General features: G+C 43.6%; 1 protein-coding gene across 4 annotated transcripts in view; it reads right to left on the bottom strand.

Annotated features, from left to right (window-relative positions):
- EFCAB12 (EF-hand calcium binding domain 12) overlaps window positions 1-21969 on the bottom strand; it is a 921238-nt gene that overhangs the window by 277303 nt on the left and 621966 nt on the right. For all 4 annotated transcript variants that reach the window (XM_069643454.1, XM_069643453.1, XM_069643455.1 and 1 more), the window contains one exon: window positions 1476-1887. In XM_069643454.1, the coding sequence (XP_069499555.1) occupies window positions 1476-1887 (412 nt within the window). The remainder of the gene's footprint in view (window positions 1-1475; window positions 1888-21969) is intronic.

The raw sequence follows: 21969 nt of genomic DNA, 5'->3' as shown, positions 1-21969 counted from the left end.
CGATTACGTTTTGTCATTGTTAGATAGTTAAGGATGGGCTCATGTTCAAGCTCTTCTAAGATGTATGCTCGGAAGGTTAACTACAGCGGGGGCCCCACCCCAACTCCCCCACCACAAAGCTCCACCCAAGCACCCACACCAAAAACTGCACTGAAACAACCCAAGGAAACACAAAATGATTTGAATCTCGTTAGTGACACTTAACATCCAGGGGCTGGGACACCCAATCAAATGAAGGAGATTGCTTAACACCATGCAGGATACCCAAGCAGATATAGTATTCCTACAGGAAACCCATTTGGGGATAGTTGGATCCGAGAAACTAAAACGGGGGTGGGTGGAGACCGCGTTTCACTCACCACACCACGAGAAGCAGGTGTTTCAACAGGATCCCCTTCCAGGCCAAACACTTATGCGCAGATAAGGCGCTCTACCTGCAACCGGTCACTCTGATTAACATATACACCCCCAACGCAGACACCCCATATTTTTTCACGCATACATTTGTGAGCCAGGCATTATCCTGATGGATGGATTACAATAAGCAAGCAAGGTGCTATATCCCTGTGACTGTACTTTTGGCAAAGAAGCAAGCTTGGCATTACATCCCTGATATCAAAGAGAGCAATTTCCTTTTCAATTTTAGATGACCTCTGAAGACTCCATTGATATTTATCCCAACTGTATCTTGTAGAGAAATGAGGGTTAAAAATCTTTCTTTGATGTCACTTGCTTTGTCAGTCCACCACACTTTCTAGGCATGCTCCCTTTTTCAATCGATATATAATGCTGCTGTCCATTGAATGCTTCAAATACGCGTTTCTCCCCATACTTCACGTCATATTTCCTCTCTTCAATTGCTTTTAATCGCCCATCATTTTTTATTTAATTGTCTCTGCCCTGTCTATACAACTGTTTACGTACTAACACTCCTTAAACTATGCTGGCTTGTCGCTTTTTATTTATCTTACGTTCTCTTCACTCATCCTATTATTTTGCTCTGTCCCCCTTGAACTCCTGCTCGCTTCCATTCCTAATTTCCCATAAACCTTTAATTTCTCTCCCCTCTTGCAATGGCTTTTATCTTTAAAAGATTCAATCATATTTAAAACACTTTTCTTCCTTTGCTCAAGTTCATTCCTTCTAATATTTCCTTTAAATCTTCATTGCTTCAATTGCTAAATAAAGAAAATAAATAACAATTAGCTAACATGGCAGGCATCATTGATGGGGAGCGGAGGACGAGTATTAGAAGAGCTGTTTCCACAGATGGTTGTTAGATGTGGGGAACCACGTCAACCAGTTTTCATCAGGGAAGCAAAATATGTTACAGAAAGAAAAATATGGATGGGGTAAGCAGAGTGTAAGGGCAAAGAGCGAGGTGGAGGATACATAGAATAAGTGATGGTGCAGCAGGTATTTGCCATAAAGGTATACATAGCATGGGGATCCATTTATGCTTTGGTTAAACACACCTGAATTGTGGATCCTTCTGGTCCAATCCACCAATGGTGCGTAGTTTAGACTTGCCTTTTGATTGTCCATTCTCTGGATATTTCTGGAATGCATCAGAAGATGAAATTGAAGTTCCATAATCGAAAGGCACTGCAGCCACCCCCATACCAGAGGATAGAGACTTTCCTGTCCCATAACATGACGACGTCCCCGGTCTAGGAGGTAAAAGAGTCATCTCATCATCAGAAAGTAAATCAGACATCTCTGCTCCCGGACGTAAATGAGGCATTACCGGAGTGGGACGTAATCCTGTTCCAGCCAGTGAATGGGATGCCCAATCAGCTATGGGTGATAAGGGAAATGTCCCTGGTTGTTTCAGCTTCATTTTATTTCTCAAACTCTTTATAGGTTTGTCACCGGGATAGAGCAGCGCTATTCAGTGAGAAAAAAGACATAATCAGAATCAGAATTAATAACAATACTGTCACCACAGAAAATACAGCGGCCTGCTGTAACTGATCAGAGAAAATAGTCTTGCTTAGTTTATCAAAGAATCCCACAATCATTTGGAATACTAGAGCAAACTGTTATGAAGTGACTTGCAGGCTTTCTTGGTTACATCTTATTTATTACAGGAACTTAAGGACATGGTTACAGGAAGGATAAATACATGAGAGTTTGGACTATATCAGCACTGGCCCCATCACCCAGGCAGGGGAGCTCTAACTGCCTCAGTATGGAACCCTCAGATAAACATTCCACCATCCACACAGTGACATTCCATGTGACATCACAGGCTCACAGCAAGACAGCATTACACAGACAGCCACTACATAACACAAACGCCCATTAAAAATGTAAACCTCAACTACAAGAGACTAGAGTGGATCTGACAATGAAAGACCATTTTCTCTAACCTTATTCCACGGAATGTACATCTTGTCTCAGTAACGTGAACAATCCATAATATAAGGTCCTGATAACTCAGTTTCTCTGTCAATTTGCTATATTGTGTTTTTTGCAAGTTGATGTGCTTATGCTGTGAAGCTATTGACACATCAGTGCTACCACAGTCGGGATGCCACTGTCCAGCAGTCTACACCTGTAATCTTGACCTGGTAGAACAGTTCCTGCTTCTGTTTAGGAGGTGGATAGTGAAGAAAATGAATTGGGATGTACAGTCCTGACACTGTTTAATTTATAATATGGGTTTTTGTGAAAGTGCCTGCCTGTGCCTGCCAGTGGAAGGAGAAAGGAAGGATTATTAGGGATTTTCCGAATTAAATTCACGATTTTCCAGTGTATGACCATTATATATGATTTGTATGTGTTTATGTCTTTATTGTATTTAATGTAGAGGAATACACAATTTCTAGAATATTGTCGACAGGAAGAGACGATTTTACAATGTACAGAATTATAGCACAAATGTTTGAGGAGTCACCCTTAAAATCTAAAATCATCAGCGTCTCCACCTCAGTCTAATGCTAATAAACATTCAACACATTTTGCACAATGTACTGATCGGATAGTGCTACCGTAATACCGTAACTAACAGCCGCTGTTCGACAGTGGGAAAAGAAACATGCAACAAACCTTGCAGATTTTAAAATCGATTTCAACTTGAAACTACGGAGCTATGTTGGGGCACCAGCAGCCTGCTGCAATGGGCGTGGTGCAAATGACTAACTAAGCAGATACACGAAGAAAGCTGTATTAATAATGTCAACTGCGGACACGCAGGAGATGGCTCTGAGGAATACTGGAAAGAGATGTATGCTGAAGAGTGCCAGAGACTGAGGAAGAGAAGTACGTGGAGCCTATGGACAAGGAAGGGGAAGATGTGGGGATGCAGGAGGAGGATGAGGAGATGGCAGCTCAGCGCAAGGGAGGCAAGCATGTGGAGGCTCAACAGGAGTAGGACAATGATTAGGTGGGGACTGTGTGGAGTGCACAGCAGTAATATAAGATAATACCTTTCATCAACATATGAATGACAGGTGGCCATGCCCCTTTACCCAAGAACTCCCACCCCGGAAATGACATCATGCTGGTCACCCAGAAGTCCCACCCTACCGGAAGTCCTATCCCAGAAGTGCTATTAAGGTGGTTATCTCAACAGAAGGTCTATCCTGGAAGTGACATCATTGGAGTTACTTGGAATTTCCGCCCTACCAGATGTTCTGTCCTAGAAGTGAACTCAAGGGTGTTACCCGAAATTACTCCCCTATCATGGGGGTGACCCGGAAGTCCAACCCTAAAAGAAGTTCTATATCGGATGTGACATTATGGGGGTCACTAAGAAGTCCCGCCCTACCCGAAGTCTCGCTCCGGAAGTCTTATCCCAGATGTGACATTATGGGTGTACCCCGGAAGTCCCACCCTTTAGATTGTGGGTAAGTTCGATTACTATTTTGACCTGGTAGTAGTCTGTGTGGAGCCCTGTCTGTGTACCCTTTGCACCGCATTATGGGGTGACAATATAATGCGGAAATGATGTACATTTTGTGATTGACCCTCGCAGGTATGCCCCAAGACCCGGAAGTGTGTCACAGGGTTTACAGGGCACTGGAAGAACATGCAGGTATTGCACTGTAACGTTTGGGAGAGGTGTGAAGTAGGCAGTGCACATTTGACCCTGAAATGTGTAATGGTGCGTGTAAAGACTGGAGGGGGGTGTCTGTACTTCCGCTCTCTATGTGGTAGAGGAGAGGCACAGAGGACCCCTGCCAAGATTCTCTATTATTGGTACGTGGTCGAGCAATCGAGGTCTAGCTCCTCAGGAGGTGATGCAGGCCGGTTCTTAAGTACAGTGTAGTCCCCAAGCACCCACAAAGGAATGTCCGCACACTGTATTGGTTAAAACACAGACTTTATATAATTAATATTCTAAGTGATGTACACTATCATGATAACTCACTTTGTGCTCAGAAATCAACAATGGTAAATATATACAGTTCTAAAGTGGTACCACTAACGTTATCAGATCTCATTAAAGTGCATACAGTCAGAATGACACACAGATCAAAATAAAGAGGCAACCAGCAGTAGAGAGAAGAAGGAAAGCAAGATGGTTGAACAATTGGCAGAATACTGGCCACTACCATTAAACACAGTTCTGTGTGGAGATCCCCCCCCCCACCTGGGCAACCTGTAGAAGAAAGATACAAGCCCAGTCCATATATTGTTCACAATAGACTTCCCAATAGTTCTGCAACCCCAAAGTACCTGGCGTTGTAGCGTTCCTCGTCGGGGCATCGACGGCCCTTCTTGAGTGTCCTCCCTTTCAGGCAGGAGTCACGGGTCGAACGTCCGAAGGAGAACAGGTCGAGCTACGACAGTGAAGTGACCGCGTTGTTCCTATCGGTGCTTGTTGACGGGGAAGCGTAAATGTCCTGCAAGGAAGAGGCGTGCGGGGCACCTCGGTGTCGATAGTTCTGGACCGCAAAGAGTTTGAAGAACTGTGGCCCAGCAAGGGCGTTGAGTCGTCGGCGTCTCTGTGGTCTTTGGGTGGCGGGAAACCCACCGGTGGGTGCTCCTCGCGCGTCGATGGTCAGGCCTTCTCCATGGGACGATGCGGACGAGAGCATCCTTGGATTAAATTAAGTTCTTAGGCAAACGGGAGCACGGCGGCTCCAGTCGGCGACGGCGGCCGTCGACAGTGGCGGACAACAGTCCAGGCGCTTCTCCCTGGAGTTCCGCAGCAGTCCCCATATAGGGTCGGCAGCCTGTCGAAGGTCTGTCTACCAGGGAGCTTAGGCAAAGATCGGCTGGTGTACGATGGTCTCTCGTAGCCCGGGAAGAGGGCGCCTTACCAGGTCCTCTCTGGGTCAGTTCTTGGAGGCACAGCAGCTTTCAGATTGTGAAGGAGAGCAACAGCAATTCTTCTCGTTCAGCAGGGCTTCAAGATCAAGCTTCAGTTACTCCAGTTACTCGTCGTAGTGGACGTCAGCTTCTGAACATGATTCCTAGCAGTGAGAGGTCCCCAGATATACTGTTGATCTCCCATTCATTCCGCTGGGTCATACTCAAGCATCCAATCACAGCGAAAGGCATTCATGCAGGCAGGCAGCCAAATCAGGCACACAGTGCATTCAGGCCATTCACTTCTCTCCAGACACTCACAACAAGTTATGTGTATTGGGACAAGTACCGAGCCATTCAACACTCCATACTGCATATATACCGGTTTCGGGCAGGGCTGTCTCAGCCATTGTGTCAAACACCAGATACTAGACACCCAAAACATAGAATGCGCATTCGTCACACACTCCATTCACCCAAGTCCCACCCATAGGCGTACCCACAACATACGGTCGTTGAGAAGGCTCCAGCCAGTCTGGTCGGCACTTCCCCACACTACCATATATGGAATTTCCACCCAACAGCCAGTCAGGGGGAAGGGACAGAGGCAGGGCTTCCCGTGAATTCGGGAAGATCAAGGTAGCAGGTGATGGAAGGCAAGAGGCCATGGGGGCCATTTTGTCTCCATCAGGAATCTACTGATTCCAATGACAGGGCCTGGGCATCCCAAAATGGAGGACGCTCAGGGCACCAGTCATTTCAGCACAGAGCTGCCACCAACCCGTACCCTGCTCTGTGGGTCACATAGAGGTGCCCAAAAACATACACTAGGGGCACAGGGTTGCACCCCTACCCATGGGTGCCATAAGGGTATCCCATGGGTCTGTTCACCAAACCAAAAGAGCTGCACCGCCAGGAGTCCCATATGAACTCCTGCGTGGAAAATACGACAGAACACACGATAAAAAGCAGTAAAGGACAAGGATACGGAGGCCCTGTCCCTCCGATGGATTTCCAGCATCACAGTGCGCCAGGGCACTGTGGAGATGATGCAGGCACTGTGCCGTCCCTAGGGGTGGAGTCAAGGGTATATAAATACCGAATGAGCTCCCGAGAGAGGTATACATCGCTCTTGAAGACTTAGGGAGCCTGATTGCACAACGCCACTGGTACCCGGAACCATGAAGCGCTGCACCTACTACTCCAAGAATACCACAAGGGGTGATAACTTGAACACAACTGAAAAATACTACAGCCCGAAAAGTCTGACAACAATAACCTGCATAGCTGTTGAGGAATCACAACACCCTGATGCTAATGCTATGGGGTGTGAGGATGATCTGATTAAGGTAGGTGATATGACGCCGCCTGATTACCACTCTTTCAAAACCGCTGCTGACTGCTGTGATGTTGTAGATGCTGTTTTAACTGATGCATACTAGATGGCTATGGATGTGTCAAAGACTCTTGAAGCACCCATGTATGAGGACCTGGGCATTCTGGATGAGCTGTTTGCAGAGGCTGCCACGTCCCCAGAGCTAGAAGCAAGTACTGATGAAGACAAGCTGTTTATGGACAACTCTAACGCGATGGATGATGGAAGTGGATGGTTGTGACCTGTGCAATCTGGTATGTAACAAGGCGTATGTGCGTCTGTGTGAAAACTTGTTAAAACAGATATTCAAGAGGTAAACGTCTTTCTTTTTTGAAACGCAGAAAACGGCAGATAAAGTTGACGGTGCCGAGAGTTAGCAGTCTTCATTCAATACCGTCAATTTTTACTGCGCATTCTGTTAAAAAATGATCAAATGTCCAGCAACCCAAACCAGTAATAAGTGTAAAAACACTTTGAAAGTTCTGATGAAGAAGATGAAACTATGACCCTTTTGGAGTCCTTAACTGTACAGGCTTTTGCAACCTGTGAAGTGAAAACACGCTTAAAGCATGATTATTACCATTGGTGTTGTGGACATAAATGCGATGATCTGCAACAGGATGCTCATGAATGTCTACTCCCGCATTATCACGCTAGAGTAATACAGAGGATATGTTTTATGTTGAATTCATATAAAGTTTTGTAGATGCTTAAAGCAGTCTATAAAGGCATGGGCATGCACGTACATGACAGCGTGGAGAGTGTTTTATCAAAGCCATTCCTGCAGATTGTTGCAATCCAGAGGAAAAAAATAGAAGTTTACAGGCCCTGTGGTTTTTAGAAGCCGGGCAGCCCGATTAATGCAAAAAGACTTTTGTGACCTATACATTTTTAGGAAGACCCATAAGGAGTGCCTGATGCGCCAGAAGAGGTTTTAAAGAGAAAACAAATACAATGAACTTGCTCCTTATTTGTGTACATTTGTTTCTAGGGTAGAACTTCTGAAGGTCAAGCAATGAGTGCGGAACATAAACTGAAGCCAGGACGTTTATGTGTGGAAAAACTGTTATCCGCTATGCTGAAAGAGAGAATATCTGAAATCGCCCCAAATACCTTGAAATATCTATGGGTATCTAGAGCCCAGCTAAATCGGCCTTGTAAAAGTGTAATGTGTATAGATAACATACGTACCAACACCTGGCTGTCTGTATTTGATAAATACTGGCATTTGTGTAAATATGATGTGGGCTCTCTACATCTAGACCCTAGAGCGGTATTGCAGCAGCTCCTGGATCAGTTGTATGAACACTACTTTAGCATTAAAGGATACGTTTAACAGGGCCGTGAGTTGTATGAACTTTTAAATGCTTCAAGTCTTGTATTCATGCAGAGCTATATGCAGGGGGAACAGGCAAGTCTGTATAACGCCATTTATAATGCTACAGAAAAATATCACGATAACGCTGTGTCAGACCCTATAAGTATAATATCTAATAAAAATAAAATAGAAATGTCTTTCACTAGCCACACCTCTGTTTATTGTTTTGAGTGCTTGAATGGATAACAACTCTAATTTAAGCATTCATAAAAACATTATGATAAAAGTGCAATTGGTAGTTATGGTGGTGTTGATGCTCTTTATATAAAACTACAACATAAACAGCCCGTCACATGTTGAGCTGTTAAGGAATGTCTATCTGATCAAGAGGCACTTACTCTTCATAACAATGCTAGAAACGTTTTTAAAAGAAGAATTACTGAGGTATCTGACTGTGACAGACAATGTCGGGCGGATTTAGTGGCTACAATTCCTATTGAAATAGAACAATGATGCGCGTTACGTCCTGAGGGGATTGATATTTTATCAAAATACACTTTTGCCGAGGTCTTGAGGGATAAAACTGGTTCAAGAGTGACATGGCTTTTAAGCATGACTTCAGTAAGGGCAGGGTGACTGCAAAATTACAAACTGATGCCAGCAAGCAGTTTTTAAATAGGCCCCTCCAAAATCTTCTAAAGCAACACACCATACATCAATTTATAACGCACAATGAGGTTAAGGCGACTACTGTTGAACGCTTTAATAGAACCTTGAAATTTAAACTCTGGAGATTTTTCAAAGCAAACAATACACATTGTTACGTGGACATATTACAGCCTTTTATAGAGGTGTATAACGACAGCCATCACCGGTCTATTAAAATTACTCCAAAGTCAGTAACGGCTAAAAATTAATTAAAAGTGTGCAGAAACTTGTATGGCCAAAGGTTATTGGAGAAGGTCAAGAAAACACCCTTTGCAGTAGGGGCCCACATCAGAGTTTCCAAGTTAAAAGGTGTCTTTACAAAGGGGTATCACCAATAATTTACCGATTACATTTTCATAGTGACAGAAGTCTTTATGAAAGAGGTGCTATACATATACCAGCTGGATGATAGCGATGGGGAAGTTGTACGCAGTAATTTCTATAGAAGGTATTTCAGCATATCGTATAACAGTTTTCCCACACATACATGTCCTGGCTTCAGTTTACATTCCACACACATTGTTTGACCTTCAGAAGTTCTATCCTAGAAACAAGTGTACACATATAAGGAGCAAGTTCATTGTATTTTTTTCTCTTTAAAACAATTTCCGGCGTATCGGGCACTCCTTATGGGTCTTCGTAAAAATGTATAGGTCACAAAAATCTTTTTGCATTAATCTGTCTACAAGGTTTCTAAAAACCACGGGCACCGGCCATCTGTAAAGTTCTAATTGTTTCCTCTGGATTGCGACAATTGTGTATTTCCAGGAATATTTTTGCTAAAACCCTCTCCACACTATCATGCACGCACATGCCAATGCCTTTGTAGACCGTTTTAAGCAGCTGCAAAACTTTATATGAATTCAACATAAAACACATCCGCCGTATTGCTCTAGCGTGATAATACAGGAGTAGAGCATCCTTTTGTGTATCATCGCATTTATGCCCATAACACCAATGGTAATAATCAAGCTTCAAGCAGGTTTGTACTACACATGCTGCAAAAGCCTGAAACGTTAAGGACTCCAAAAGGGTCATAGTTTCATATTCTTCATCAGAACTTTCAAAGCTTTTTAAGCAGACACATTTCTTACACTTATTTCTGCTTTAGGTTGCTGGACTTTCGATCATTTTTTAACTGCACACGCAATATAAATGTATGGTACTGAATGAAGAACGCTGACTCTCAGTGCCGTCATCTTTATCTGCTGTTTTCTGAAATTAAAAAAAGAAAGAAGTTTAACTCTTGAATATGTGTTTTTAAAAGGTTTTCACACAGACACACACATTCACACCTTGTTACATACCAGATAGCACAGGTCCAGATCATCCGCTTCCATCTCCATAGCATTAGCAACGTCCATAAACAAGTTGTCTTCATCGGTACATGCTTCTAGCTCTGGGGACATGGCAGCCTCTGCAAACAGCTTGTCTAGAATGCCCACAGCGCAGAGGCGCACCATGACACATTTCAGGCTCAAGTCGAGAAGTTTAATAGCTCAATTGTACATCACACGGATTACTAGAGGCCATCTGCCACAACCAAGCACACAGACCAAATGGGAGAAAGAGCTAAGGTTACAAGATTGCCCAGACACTTGGGCAGTGGTACAAAGGGCAGCATGGACTAAATCAATATTCATGCAATATAAAATGCACAATGGAAGGTTACTAATGCAATGGCACCTGACTACGCAAAGGTTAGCGACAATGTACCGCAGGGTCAAGCCGTACTGCTGGAGGGGTTGCTCCAAAGTTAGGGATTATTGGCATGAGTAGTGGGGCTGTGCGAGAGTACAGACGTACTGGAAAGAATTCCTGGGCTGGATACAGGCCATAGACTGTATCCACAGGAGCTTATCCCCGTTATTAATATTGTTTGGAGTAGAAACAGATACTGAGAAAGCAAACAGTGCTCTCACATATGCCCAGGAAACTGCCACTAGCAGCTAGAGTTTGTCTGACAGTCAGATGGAAAAGCAACAAAGCCCAGACAAACTATCAAATGGAAAGCTCTACTGCCACGTTGTTAGAGACGCATTCCCATAAAGACACAACCTGGCTCCCATTCCTAGAATATTATTCTGCACAAATTGAAATGCACTAAAACAAGCAGCGTGGAGGCTGAAGAGAGGGGTTACAACATTGACAGTAAAACTACAATGCACATTGAACCGGATTAGCCCTAGAAGTGTGGAAAGCAGTGGAAACGATCTTTTAACAAGTGTTGACAATGTTGAAGTGTTCTGAAATGAAAAAGGATGGTATTAAAAGCCTAACCTATGACCCAGGTGTGTAAGAGGGTGAAGGGGGGGCAGGAAGGGTCAGAAGGGAAGGGGGAACTCCCCCCTTTTTCTTCAGAGTTACTGGATTAGATATTCAGCCATTCAGGCCTGTTTGGTTAATGTTTAACACTTGGGTGTTCTTCTCTTAGAGAAGCTTTATTCTTGCTTTGTATAACCATGTAATATGCATGTTCTCTGTTTATCCTGAGCTGTATTCATGTGTATTTTGGCAATCTTAGAATGGCAACAACATCAATAAAATCCTGTTTTTAAAAAAGGAAAATTGCACTTCCTACTTCACAGCTCCACCAAACATCACTGTTTAATGCCTGCATCATCTCCCAGAGCCCTGTGAATCTTGTGACACACTTCTGGGTCTTGGGAGCATACCTACGATGGTCAATGTACATCATTTCTGAATTATATTTTCACCCCATAAACCGGTGCAAAAGGTACACAGACAGGGCTTCACACAGACTGGGTCAAAACAGTGATAGTACTTACCCATAATCTAAAGGGTGGGACTTCCAGGTAACACCCATAATGTCACATCCGAGATAAGACTTCCGGAACTTCTGGGAGGCTGGGATTTCCGGGTAACCCCCACAATGTCAATTCTGGGATAGGACCTCCGACAGGGCGGCACATCCGGTTGACACCCCCCCATCATGTTACTTCCGGGACAGGACTTCCGGGTGGCCAGCATGATATCACTTCCGGGGGCAGGACTTCCAGGTTAAAGGGGCATGGCCACCTGTCACATTTATATGATGAAAGGTATCATCTACTACTCACAGCCTTTGTGCCATCCCTAGGGGTCAGTGCACAAGAATTAACTTCATCCCCATTAACAATGACAATGCTGTTACAACACTTCACCCAGGTGAACAGCGGTTTTGTGGAACAATGTTGACAAGTTTGAGGACTTAATGGAGTTAGTATTTTGGACATGTATGACTGATCCGTGTTGTTTAAAATGCACGAATGAACACAATAAAACATTTGCCAATAATGCACACCCAATTAGAACCTGAAAACAATATCATGAAAAGCTATACTTTTTGATATGCAAATGTCGGCCCCCTTAACTTTACGTTGTCTGGGTTGCTCTGGTGCCCAAGCACAAAATCTAACTCTGGTGACCAACACGGCACTATCCGTAGCCGTGATATAGATGGTTCTAGCAAAGAGCATGCTAAAATTTGTGACTATAAAGTAGGCATGAGACAGGGTGCGGTAAAATGATATACGTCCCTTTAATTTCAGGATACAAAACATGACCATCTTTTTAGGAAAACAAACTCAAGCAGCCCTTCTATTCAGGTATCTTTTCCCCCTTTGGAAATAAGGATGTCTTCTCCTCTCAATTGCAGCTTCAACACGGGCCATAGTAGGCCCAGTGGCATCTTCCTTCTTCCTCTGGTCCATGTGCTCCTGCATGAAGCAGAGTCAAAATGAGACAAAGTATCAAATCGACCTGCTGTTATGTTACCGGCCCCTATGTCCAACCAGTCATTGCAGTTTTGGATGATGGTAACAGCATTCATAGTCGCGCCCCCTGGAAGGCTTGCTGTCTGCCATGGCCGCCATATCTTGTCTCCACTGCCATCCTGGCACCGGAAAGAGACGTTTCCCCGAGTTCGCCAGTGTTGTGCTTTTGTCGTGCGATGGCCCATCTCTGGGACAAGGCGGCCACCTCCTGAGCAAGAGACAGGCTGCCGCGGCTCGAGGTAAGTCCACTCCTCGTCATTGTCAGACGCAAGATTAATCTGGCTGTTCCCACCACTACCAGTAAATAAGGGGGAAAACTGGATTAGCCCCGTGCCAAGAGACTGGGGGACAGCATATGCTTGGGACTGTGCTCCGTCCTCAACTCCTCCAGGGATGGCTTGACTTCCTCCCTAGTCCATCTTCTGTTTTAATGTTGGTGTTGGTAGTGGCCCTTAGTGGAGAACAGGAATGCTCACACCTACTTTCGGTAGTGATCTTCATAGTTCTGCACCTCCTCTTAGTCCCATTCTTTGTCACGCAAGTGATACTTGGGTAATCTGGGCTCTGTGGATCTTATGTCACTGGCCCTACACTGGGGTGGTTGTGTATATTACTGGGGTGTACCATGTCTGTCCCTATCCCCAGAGGGGAGTCTCTCCCTATGAGATTCTCTCGCTGTCTACCACCCCCAAGGGGATTATTGGGTAACAGCATCACCTCCTGGCCTCATGGCAAGAGGCTCTACATCAGGGAGAAGTGACAACATCTACGGATTCATCACAACACACACACACACACACAAAGAGAGATAGGCGCGCCAGGTACCATTCTTAAGCACTAGCTTTGAGACTGTTTCTACAAAGGGCTGTTCTATTTCCCATAAGAGATAGATATATATGCCATTCACTAAACGGTCAATACTGTGGGATGGTATCACAGATTAGGGAAAATGTGCGATGAGCTTTTTCAGTTTGGTGAATAAGGGAAGGGCAATGCAAAGATAGGCTGCATAATATACAATGCTCTGGGCCCGGACATGCTGGCCTATTGGGCACTAAGTTGTACAAAACATGCTCATCACAATTTACACACAAAACATGTGCAATACCAAACTTTAAAAATTCAAATAAATTAGGCAACTTTGTATAACATATTAATAAATTGATCTCTGTGGCACCACGTAGAGGAATGCCCATCAACACAGTCCATTAATTCCTCCACACCAACTCAAAATCACATTACAAAGTGCAGAGAAAAGCATGGAAAATCTTACCATTTCACACAAAGGACAAGATGTATCATTTTTGTAATATGGGTATGTGCCTTTATAGACACACTGCACTATGGTTGCTGACATTCGTTGACACTGTTATCTGCAATTCATTAGACCCCATATATGAGCAGCCACACTCGTGGGGGCACTGTGGGATTATATTAGCACTAAGCACTTTATTTGCGAATGTTGCACTTTGGCAAATGACTGTATGTAAGGGTTTGTATTGGGGACATTAGGGCCTATGCAAATGCTATTTTAACATTCTAGCCAGACATCATTTCCATGTTTGGTTTTTATAAACTATTGTCTTTGTGGGACTGCATATTGTGTGCTGTGCGGCTCCAAATTTTCATTTTGTTGGGACTCATTTGGTGTTAGATCTGGGCATTGTGCTATGACCACCATTTGTGTGGTTTTCTCTTTTATATGGCAAAACCCCATACCTTGCTAGTCACGTCTACAGATACAAGTTAAATATATCCTTGATTAACTGTATTCAGTTTTTATCTGAGCTTGTCTGTACATATTTCGCACACACGTGTGGTTCAGTATTGTTTGTTTGTTTATTGATTTTGTATGGCGTGCCAAACCCAGAGGTAACAGGGCGCTACAGAGCACAGGAAAACCAGGTTTCTTAAAAGCTTAGTTACAGGCATAGTATAAACATATAGTTACATCACACAATAAATCAGTTAAGAATATATATGTACAGTCAGGTTAATAGCGATGGATTAGTGCGTAGTTAATCTTGGGGGTCATTGGAGTGTAGCCATGCAAGGATATTCCGTCTAAAGCTATAGTAGGACTGGTCTGTTCTGATGTCAAGTGGGAGAGCGTTCCAATATTGGGCAGCTTTAACTGGGAAGCTGCTGCCGCCTGTTATTTTTAGTCTAAATTTGGAAATCTGAAGGCAGTAGGAGTTGACGGTTCTGGTGGGGCGAGTTGAGGTTTTTCTCACAATTCCTGCTGCCAGGTAGAGGGAGGCTGCATTATTAAGACATTTGAAGGTGAGTGATGCTGTCTTAAGTGAGATTCTGTCACAGATTTTGAGCCATTTTTATTTTCTTCTGGTATTGATGTGTTCTTTAGAGGGTAAGTTAAGGGCAGTTTAGAGGGCGTTATTTTGCAATATTTGGATTTTGTCAATGATGTATTTGTTGGCACCCAAATACAGAGCATTGCAATAGTCGAGTTTGGAGAGTATTAGGGCATTGGCTATAATGATACAGCTGGCCTGGATGAGGAAAGCTCTGCTTGCCCTCATAAGCTTACACATGTAGGCTGTAGAAGATGCAAGGGAGTTAACTTGTTTTTTTTAGTGTTAGGGCTGAGTCGAGGTGAAAGCCTAGTGTTTTAACTGTTTTGGAGACTGCAATTATATTGCCATCAATGTTAAATGCTGAGTAGTTAGGGCTGAGTTTTTTTTTAAATTGGCAGTGGATCCGAGGGGTAGGATTTCAGTTTTATCATCATTCAGGCACAATCCATGTGTGGCCATCCATGCCTGAATGATGAGGTATATTTTGTTTACCAGCGCCGTATCCGTATCGAAATTGCCCAAAAGGGGAATGAGGATCTGGGTGTCGTCTGCATAATTAGTGTAGGTGACACCCAGTCTGTCCAATTTGTCGTATAGGGGCTTGATAAAGAGATTATATAGAGTTGGCGAGACGCAGGAGCCTTGGGTTATACCACAGGTTATTTTTATGGGGTCCGCTGATGCCAATGTAGAGAAGGCTCATTGTGCGGTTGTCCAAAAAGATTTGATCCTGGATATGGCCTCATTTGAGAAGTGGGCAGCCGATGCCAGGTGTTTGCACAGGACTGCATGATCCACCAGATCAAAGGCTGCCGACAGGTCAAGGAGGACTAGCATGGCAGTGTTTCCTTTGTCATTAAGTTCGTCAATCTGTGCTTTAAGATCAATTAAGGCTGTTTCTGTGCCATGTTGTGGTCTGAATCCTGATTGGCGGGTACCTAAGAGTTGGTTAGTTTCAAGATGGTGCTGGATTTGTAGGTATGCTACTCTGTCTATTATCTTAAGGAGAAATGGTACCGTAGTGATGGGTCTATAGTTAGTGGGGATGGCGGGATCTAGAGTTTGCTTCTTGAGGAGGTGTAGGACCCAGGACTCTTTTAGGTTACTCGGGATGGTTTTGGAGGAGAAGGAGGCATTGATCAGTTTGGTTATGAAAGGGGCTAAGTCTCTTGGGGCATCCTTAATTAACTGGACTGTGCAGCGGTCACCCTTACAGTTAGAGGGTTTGAGGGATGCAATAATTCTTTCTGTTTCCGAGATGGATATTTTTTTTTTATTAGAAAGGGTCGAGGCCGGGTGGGTTGGTCGTCATAGGGATGGTGATGGGAGATGCATCGGTGGGAGTTAAGGAGTGTTTTTTATAGCAATTTTAGTTTTGAGTGTTTTAATTTTAATTGCTAGGGCATTGTGGATGCTGGTGCACCACTGTTTGTCTTTGGCAATGTTGTCAGGTGGTGGTACTGGGGATTCCAGCTCTCTTAGGATGGTAAATAGTTCTCTAGTATTGGAGGTTGCGTTGCAGATTCTTTAATGAAAGAGTTTTTTTGTGAGTAGGATTTCTTTTTTGTATTTATTGGCGAAGAGTCTAAGTTTCAGTTTATTTTCTTCAGATGGGGTATGGTGCCATATAGACTCTAGTTTCCTTTTTTGTATTCTTAGATCTTTTAAGTGTGGGGTGAACCAAGCATTTAGGTGTGCTTGTTGTTTACTTTTTTGAAGTTTTAGTGGAGCAATGGTGTCTATCGCTGTTTTCATAGCATTATTGTAACTTTCTACCAGGAGCTCAGAGTGCTGGTTGTTTGGAAGAGCATTGATAGTGGGTAGTAACAATGGCAGGAGATTGTCTGGAGTTATATTTATTTTGGATCTAGTGGGTAGGTGGGTGCAATGATTTTCTCTTTGGTGGTTTGTTTATTAAGCTTTAATGTAAAGTCGATGAGATAGTGGTCTGACCAGTGTTGAGGGGACATTTTGGTGATAGCGGTATCACAATTTAGGGTGGCAACCCAGTCCAGGGTTCTTCCTTTGTTGTGGGTTGGGGTGAGGACTTTTTTGGTTTAGGTCGTGTTCAGCTAACATAGTGGCTATAGATTGGGCTGGTTTGTCATCTGGGTCGTTAAATCCAAGGTTTAGGTCACCTAGTAATAGGATTTGTGAGGAGTCTTTTGTGTTACTGGCTAAGAGACTGGAGATATCCTCTTCAAAGGTCCCAATGGGGCCAGGTGGCTTGTATATCAGGTAGATAGTTAATGTGTGGCTGTTGGAGATTGGCAGTTTGGCTATGAGGAGTCTGCATGATTTGAGGGGGATGAGGTTTGTAGCCTGATAGCAAGATCGGTTTTAGCTATGATAGCTAAACCACCTCCTTTGCCGTCAGGTCTGTCCATTCTAATTAATTGGTAATTTTCAGGGATAGCTAGGGAGAGTGCAGGGAATGCAGCTTCGTGCAACCATTATTCGGTGACTGCCAGAAGGTCAAGGTTATCGGACAGTAGAGTGTGTGCTATTTCACTGGCGTGGGCCACTAAAGACCTGGCATTGATCAAGGCACTATGTAGAATGGTTACCTTGGGTGAGTTTTGGATTTTTATTGGCATGAGTTTAGGTTGGGTGATATTATAGCAAGGCGTAGTTAGATTGGTGTATCGTGAGGTCGGTTTATGTTGGTGGTCAAAGGCCTTGCTGCTGTGATATATAGGCTCATAGACGCGGGGTAGTCTAGCTCGAAGTCTGCTATTTCTATCAGTAGTGAGGCATGGTGCGTATTTATAGGAGGACATAATGATAGCAGTGCTGAATATGGTGAGGCACAGTAGTGATGCTATCTGGGTCTTATTGGGGCACATCATAGTGGGTAGTAGTGGAAAGCAAGTAGTTGAGCTCAGGTTAGGCCAGGGGCATGGGCTAGTGCCAGGTGTGCTAAGATATAAGTCTGGCAATGAGTTGTTTCCGGCAGGGGCACGAGTCTAGTGATCAAAAGTTGTAAATAGGCATACTTGCAATAGTCGTCGATGGCGTTAAGCAATTTTATAGGTCTGCAATAGCTAGCGGTGGGCTCTGTCAGAGGGGCATACAATGACTAGCAGTGGCAGTATGAAAGTGCAAAGCCTGGGTCAGAGAACACAAATCACTATGGTAGCATTGGGCACACAGCAAGGGCATAGGTCAGAGAACACAGTTCATTGTTTACATAGCATTTTTATTTCATTCTGCTCAACATTTCAAGATGTCTGATTTGTTTGCTTGACACATGCTCGCACCTTGAAGACGTTCTTTATGTTTACTGTTGCACAGAACCATAGAGACAAGATTACTGTTTGAAATACTCTGCTGATTTGCACACTCCTCATTGTGATCAAGCGACGGGATGGCCGCGTCAAACTGCCCGTACTCTCCATTTTTCCACTGCGCACCCATAAAGTTTATTTTTTGACTGGTGTATCTTTTTTCTGCAGCCTGTCCATTGTGTGAGGCGGCTGCTCTCGGGAGTGCATTCCGCTGTCCTGTACTACGGTACGCTCGTTTTTCTACTTTTTTTCACGCCGAGGGAAAACAGCATTGGATCTTGCATCCACTGCTTACCAGTAGCACAAAGCTGTACATTTCTGTTTTTCCTAACGGGAGCTTACTTCTGCACTCCGGAAGGACCTAGTGCATTGCACGGTTCATTGTGTCAATTTGCGGGCTGCTTGCCCCACAAACCGTGTAGAAGCGGTTTGACCACATAAGAGGGTGAGGGAGGACCGCCTTCTTCACGGTAAGTCCGGCTTGCCCGGGTTTTGCTTTCCAAAAATATTTTGGCTATGCTTTCCACGGCCATCCGTTTTGTATCAACACCACTAAGCAATGTTGCAAGTGGTTGTTTAATAAAAAGAGCGAACACTGTTCATGAGAAAAAGAAACCTTTCTTCACACCATCTCGTGCATACTGTTTATGACGTCACAAGTGGATCGTGAGACTGCTCGTAGAGAGCAGGTTGCTTGCCTGTTTAGTGAAGAGCAATTTATTATTAATGTTAACATTACTAAAGAGACTGCATCTGCGGTTCCATCCAATAATGAAGTAAAACTATTAAGATAATTGGGGAAACAGTAGAAACGTGAAATAAGTAAATGATGGGAAGAACATTCACTGCAGAACTACATTGAATTGTCTAGACTTCCACAAGGTCTACGTATTCTGACATCATTTGAAGAGCAAGATCCGGCCATGCTGCAAGAATGGGGCGAAGCCAGTAACACACGCTCAGTGACTTTTCTGAACATTTTAATTAAATATGCACAAATTGACAGACAAAAGTCATTGGTTAAAATACAGGCAATTGAACATCAATTAACTTCAATCACCCCGAGCAAAGAGGGGAAACCTATTCGCAGCAATATGGAAAAAGGCTACGTAAGCTTTGAAGAGGACATAAAACTAAACGTAAAAATTTCTTCACGACAAGGAAGATTATGAAAAAGGAAGAGTGTTAACATTTGCCAGACGTTTTGATAGTCTACGACAGAAACTTCCCATTCATCCCTCGGCATCAGCCAAAGAAGCACAGACCACACATCTTTAGAAAGGGATACCACAGAGAGTGAAAGTGAGCAACCTCAACGTAAAATGACTCTTTTTTAGAAGAGATTAGACTGTTAGGCTTGGATGGCAGAAACAACAGCAACAAGAAAGCAAGAGGCAAAGGCTGAGGAAAAACCATGGGATACAGAGGAATAAAAAAACAAGGCAAGTGCAACGCCTCAAGCGCCTCAGACTCGGACAAATCTGAGAGGCTCACATGCTTTTGAGCAAAGAAAACCTAATGACAGGCATTGATTCATCAGACATGTCTACTGTGAATCTGTCCACACATATTTTCCTCTGAAGAACTCAAGATTCTTAAAAATTGGGGCTTAACATCTGTCCCACTACTTCCTACAACTATGTCGAGACCAGAATTGACTTTGATAAATACATGCGGAAAAACAGACAAAAAAGGTTTTTGCTATGAACCCACCGGAATCACGTCCATCTGAACCTTTATTGGGGCATACATCTGTGCCCATTCATGATGTACAGACTTTAACTGATCTTATTCAGGACCCAGAGTGGGATTTTTCAGTTATCCACACCAAGTGGCCAGTTAAAAGTAAACTTAAACTCAAATGTAGGTTAAATCCCATCTTCAATCCTGGAGGTCACATTGATGCATTTCCGGACTTAGTAGTTGACGATCTGAAGAAAACAAGAAAATAAAGACCTTTCTACAAATACAACCTCAATCCTCAAGAATGCAAAACTTTTACCTAATTGTGTACACTCTCGGATTGCATTATTAAACCATCAGATAAAGGTATGAATATTGTGATCATTGAGCGGCATGATTACATTAAACAGGCAGTAGGACAACTTTCTGATCGTGCCCGTTATGCCAAACTAGATGGGGATCCTACCAAATCCATGAACACAAAACTTGCAGAGCTTCTCAAAACATGGTACAACAAGGGTCTTTTAGATGAGGACATGTGCAAATTCTTGCATCCCAAATTCCTGGTGATGCCAACCATCTATTTTCTGCCCAAATTGCATAAAAATCTGACAAGACCCCCGGGCAGACCAATTGTCACCTTTAGCGGAGCTCTCTTTGAAAACACTTGTAAATTTGCGGCTGAAACTCTACCGTTTTACCTAAGAGATATCAAAGATTTTTTAAACAAAATGGATGGCCTTCCTTGGAAATCGACCTTCTTAGTTGTACCATTGCATATGGTTTCTCTCTACACGTCCATCAAACATACTGGTTTGCGAGCCTGTGAGTACTTTTTACACACTAGCGCCATTAACTATTTGGAACACAGCAAAATGATCCTGGAAATGATATGGTTGTGTCATAATAACAACACCTTCCTATTCAATAAAGAGTTTTTCATCCAGCTCCAGGGGACAGCCATGGGCTCGACTTTTGCTCCCTTGTATGCCAACCTCACCATGGGTGGGTGGGAGAAATTTGAGGTGTGGTATCCGAAAAATATTAAATACACTGATAAGATTGCCCTTTGGGTACGATATATTGATGACTTGTTTGTTATTTGGGATGGAAGCACTACAGAATGGCAAGAGTTTGTTAACATCTTGAATGTGAACCAGCTTAATTTACAATTTACGGAGAGCCACAGCAAGTAAGCTATCGTGTTTCTTGAAACTCTTGTTACAGTGGCGAAAGATGAGCTGGTCACTGAATTGGATGGAAAACCCACTAGCTCTAACATACCTCTTCATGCCAAAAGCAACCATCATCCCGCAGCCCTAAAGTGGAGCATACCTTACAGTGAATTTATTTGTATATGGAGAAACTGTTCTAGAAATGAGTTTTGACATTGAATGTGGATGTACGGCTCAAAGGTTTCTGAATTGTAGCTATCCTAAGAAATGTTTTGAAAGAGCTTATATCAAAGCCCACGAGAAGGACAGAGCATCACTCTTGATATCCAACCCAGCTTTACAAAATGGATCAGTTGAGCAGGATTCACGCCTGATTTTAACCTACGGAAATGGTTTGCGTGCAATACGGCGTATTATCACAACACACTGGCACTTGCTCAAATTTGATGAACACTGGAATACTAGGCGAGAGAGTTAATATCACCTTTCGGAAATCTGCCTCTGTCTTGTGTCTAGCTACATCAGTCCAATTACTGGTTCACAATCAGAATCCTGGCTCAACACTCAAACCTCTGGGTTGCATAGGTGTACTAAATGTAAGGCGTGTCTTAATATGCTGCTAACATGAACAGTTTTCACCATCCTATTTTGGCTACTGATATTCCTATAATGTCCAGAATTACCTGTGACACAGCCTATGTGATTTACATTCTTACCTGCGCCTGTTAGAAATGGTATGTAGGTAGCACCACAGGCAAGCTAAAATTGAGGATTTTACAAGATATTTTCGGGCCATCAAGAATGTTGACCCTACATATCCCATGGCGATACACTTTAAAACTGTTCAGGCGGTCAAACTTGACGGCTTTACATTTCTTGAGATACAGTCCATTCCAGAACCACCAAGAGGTAGCAATGGACAACTCTCTTTAACCGCTTAAGTGCCAAGGGCGAGCTATCTCATCCTTGACATTACCTCCGTAGTGCCAAGGACGAGATAGCTCGCCCTTTTTAGCACTCTGTTTTGAGCGATCCCTGCAAGCAGGGATCGCTCAAAACTGTAATCCAACCCC

This window comes from Ambystoma mexicanum, chromosome 2p (assembly GCF_040938575.1).
Source record: "Ambystoma mexicanum isolate Mex_15411 chromosome 2p, UKY_AmexF1_1, whole genome shotgun sequence".
In the NCBI taxonomy this organism is placed as follows: Eukaryota; Metazoa; Chordata; class Amphibia; order Caudata; family Ambystomatidae; genus Ambystoma; species Ambystoma mexicanum.
This window is presented reverse-complemented; position numbering and strand designations above follow the sequence as displayed.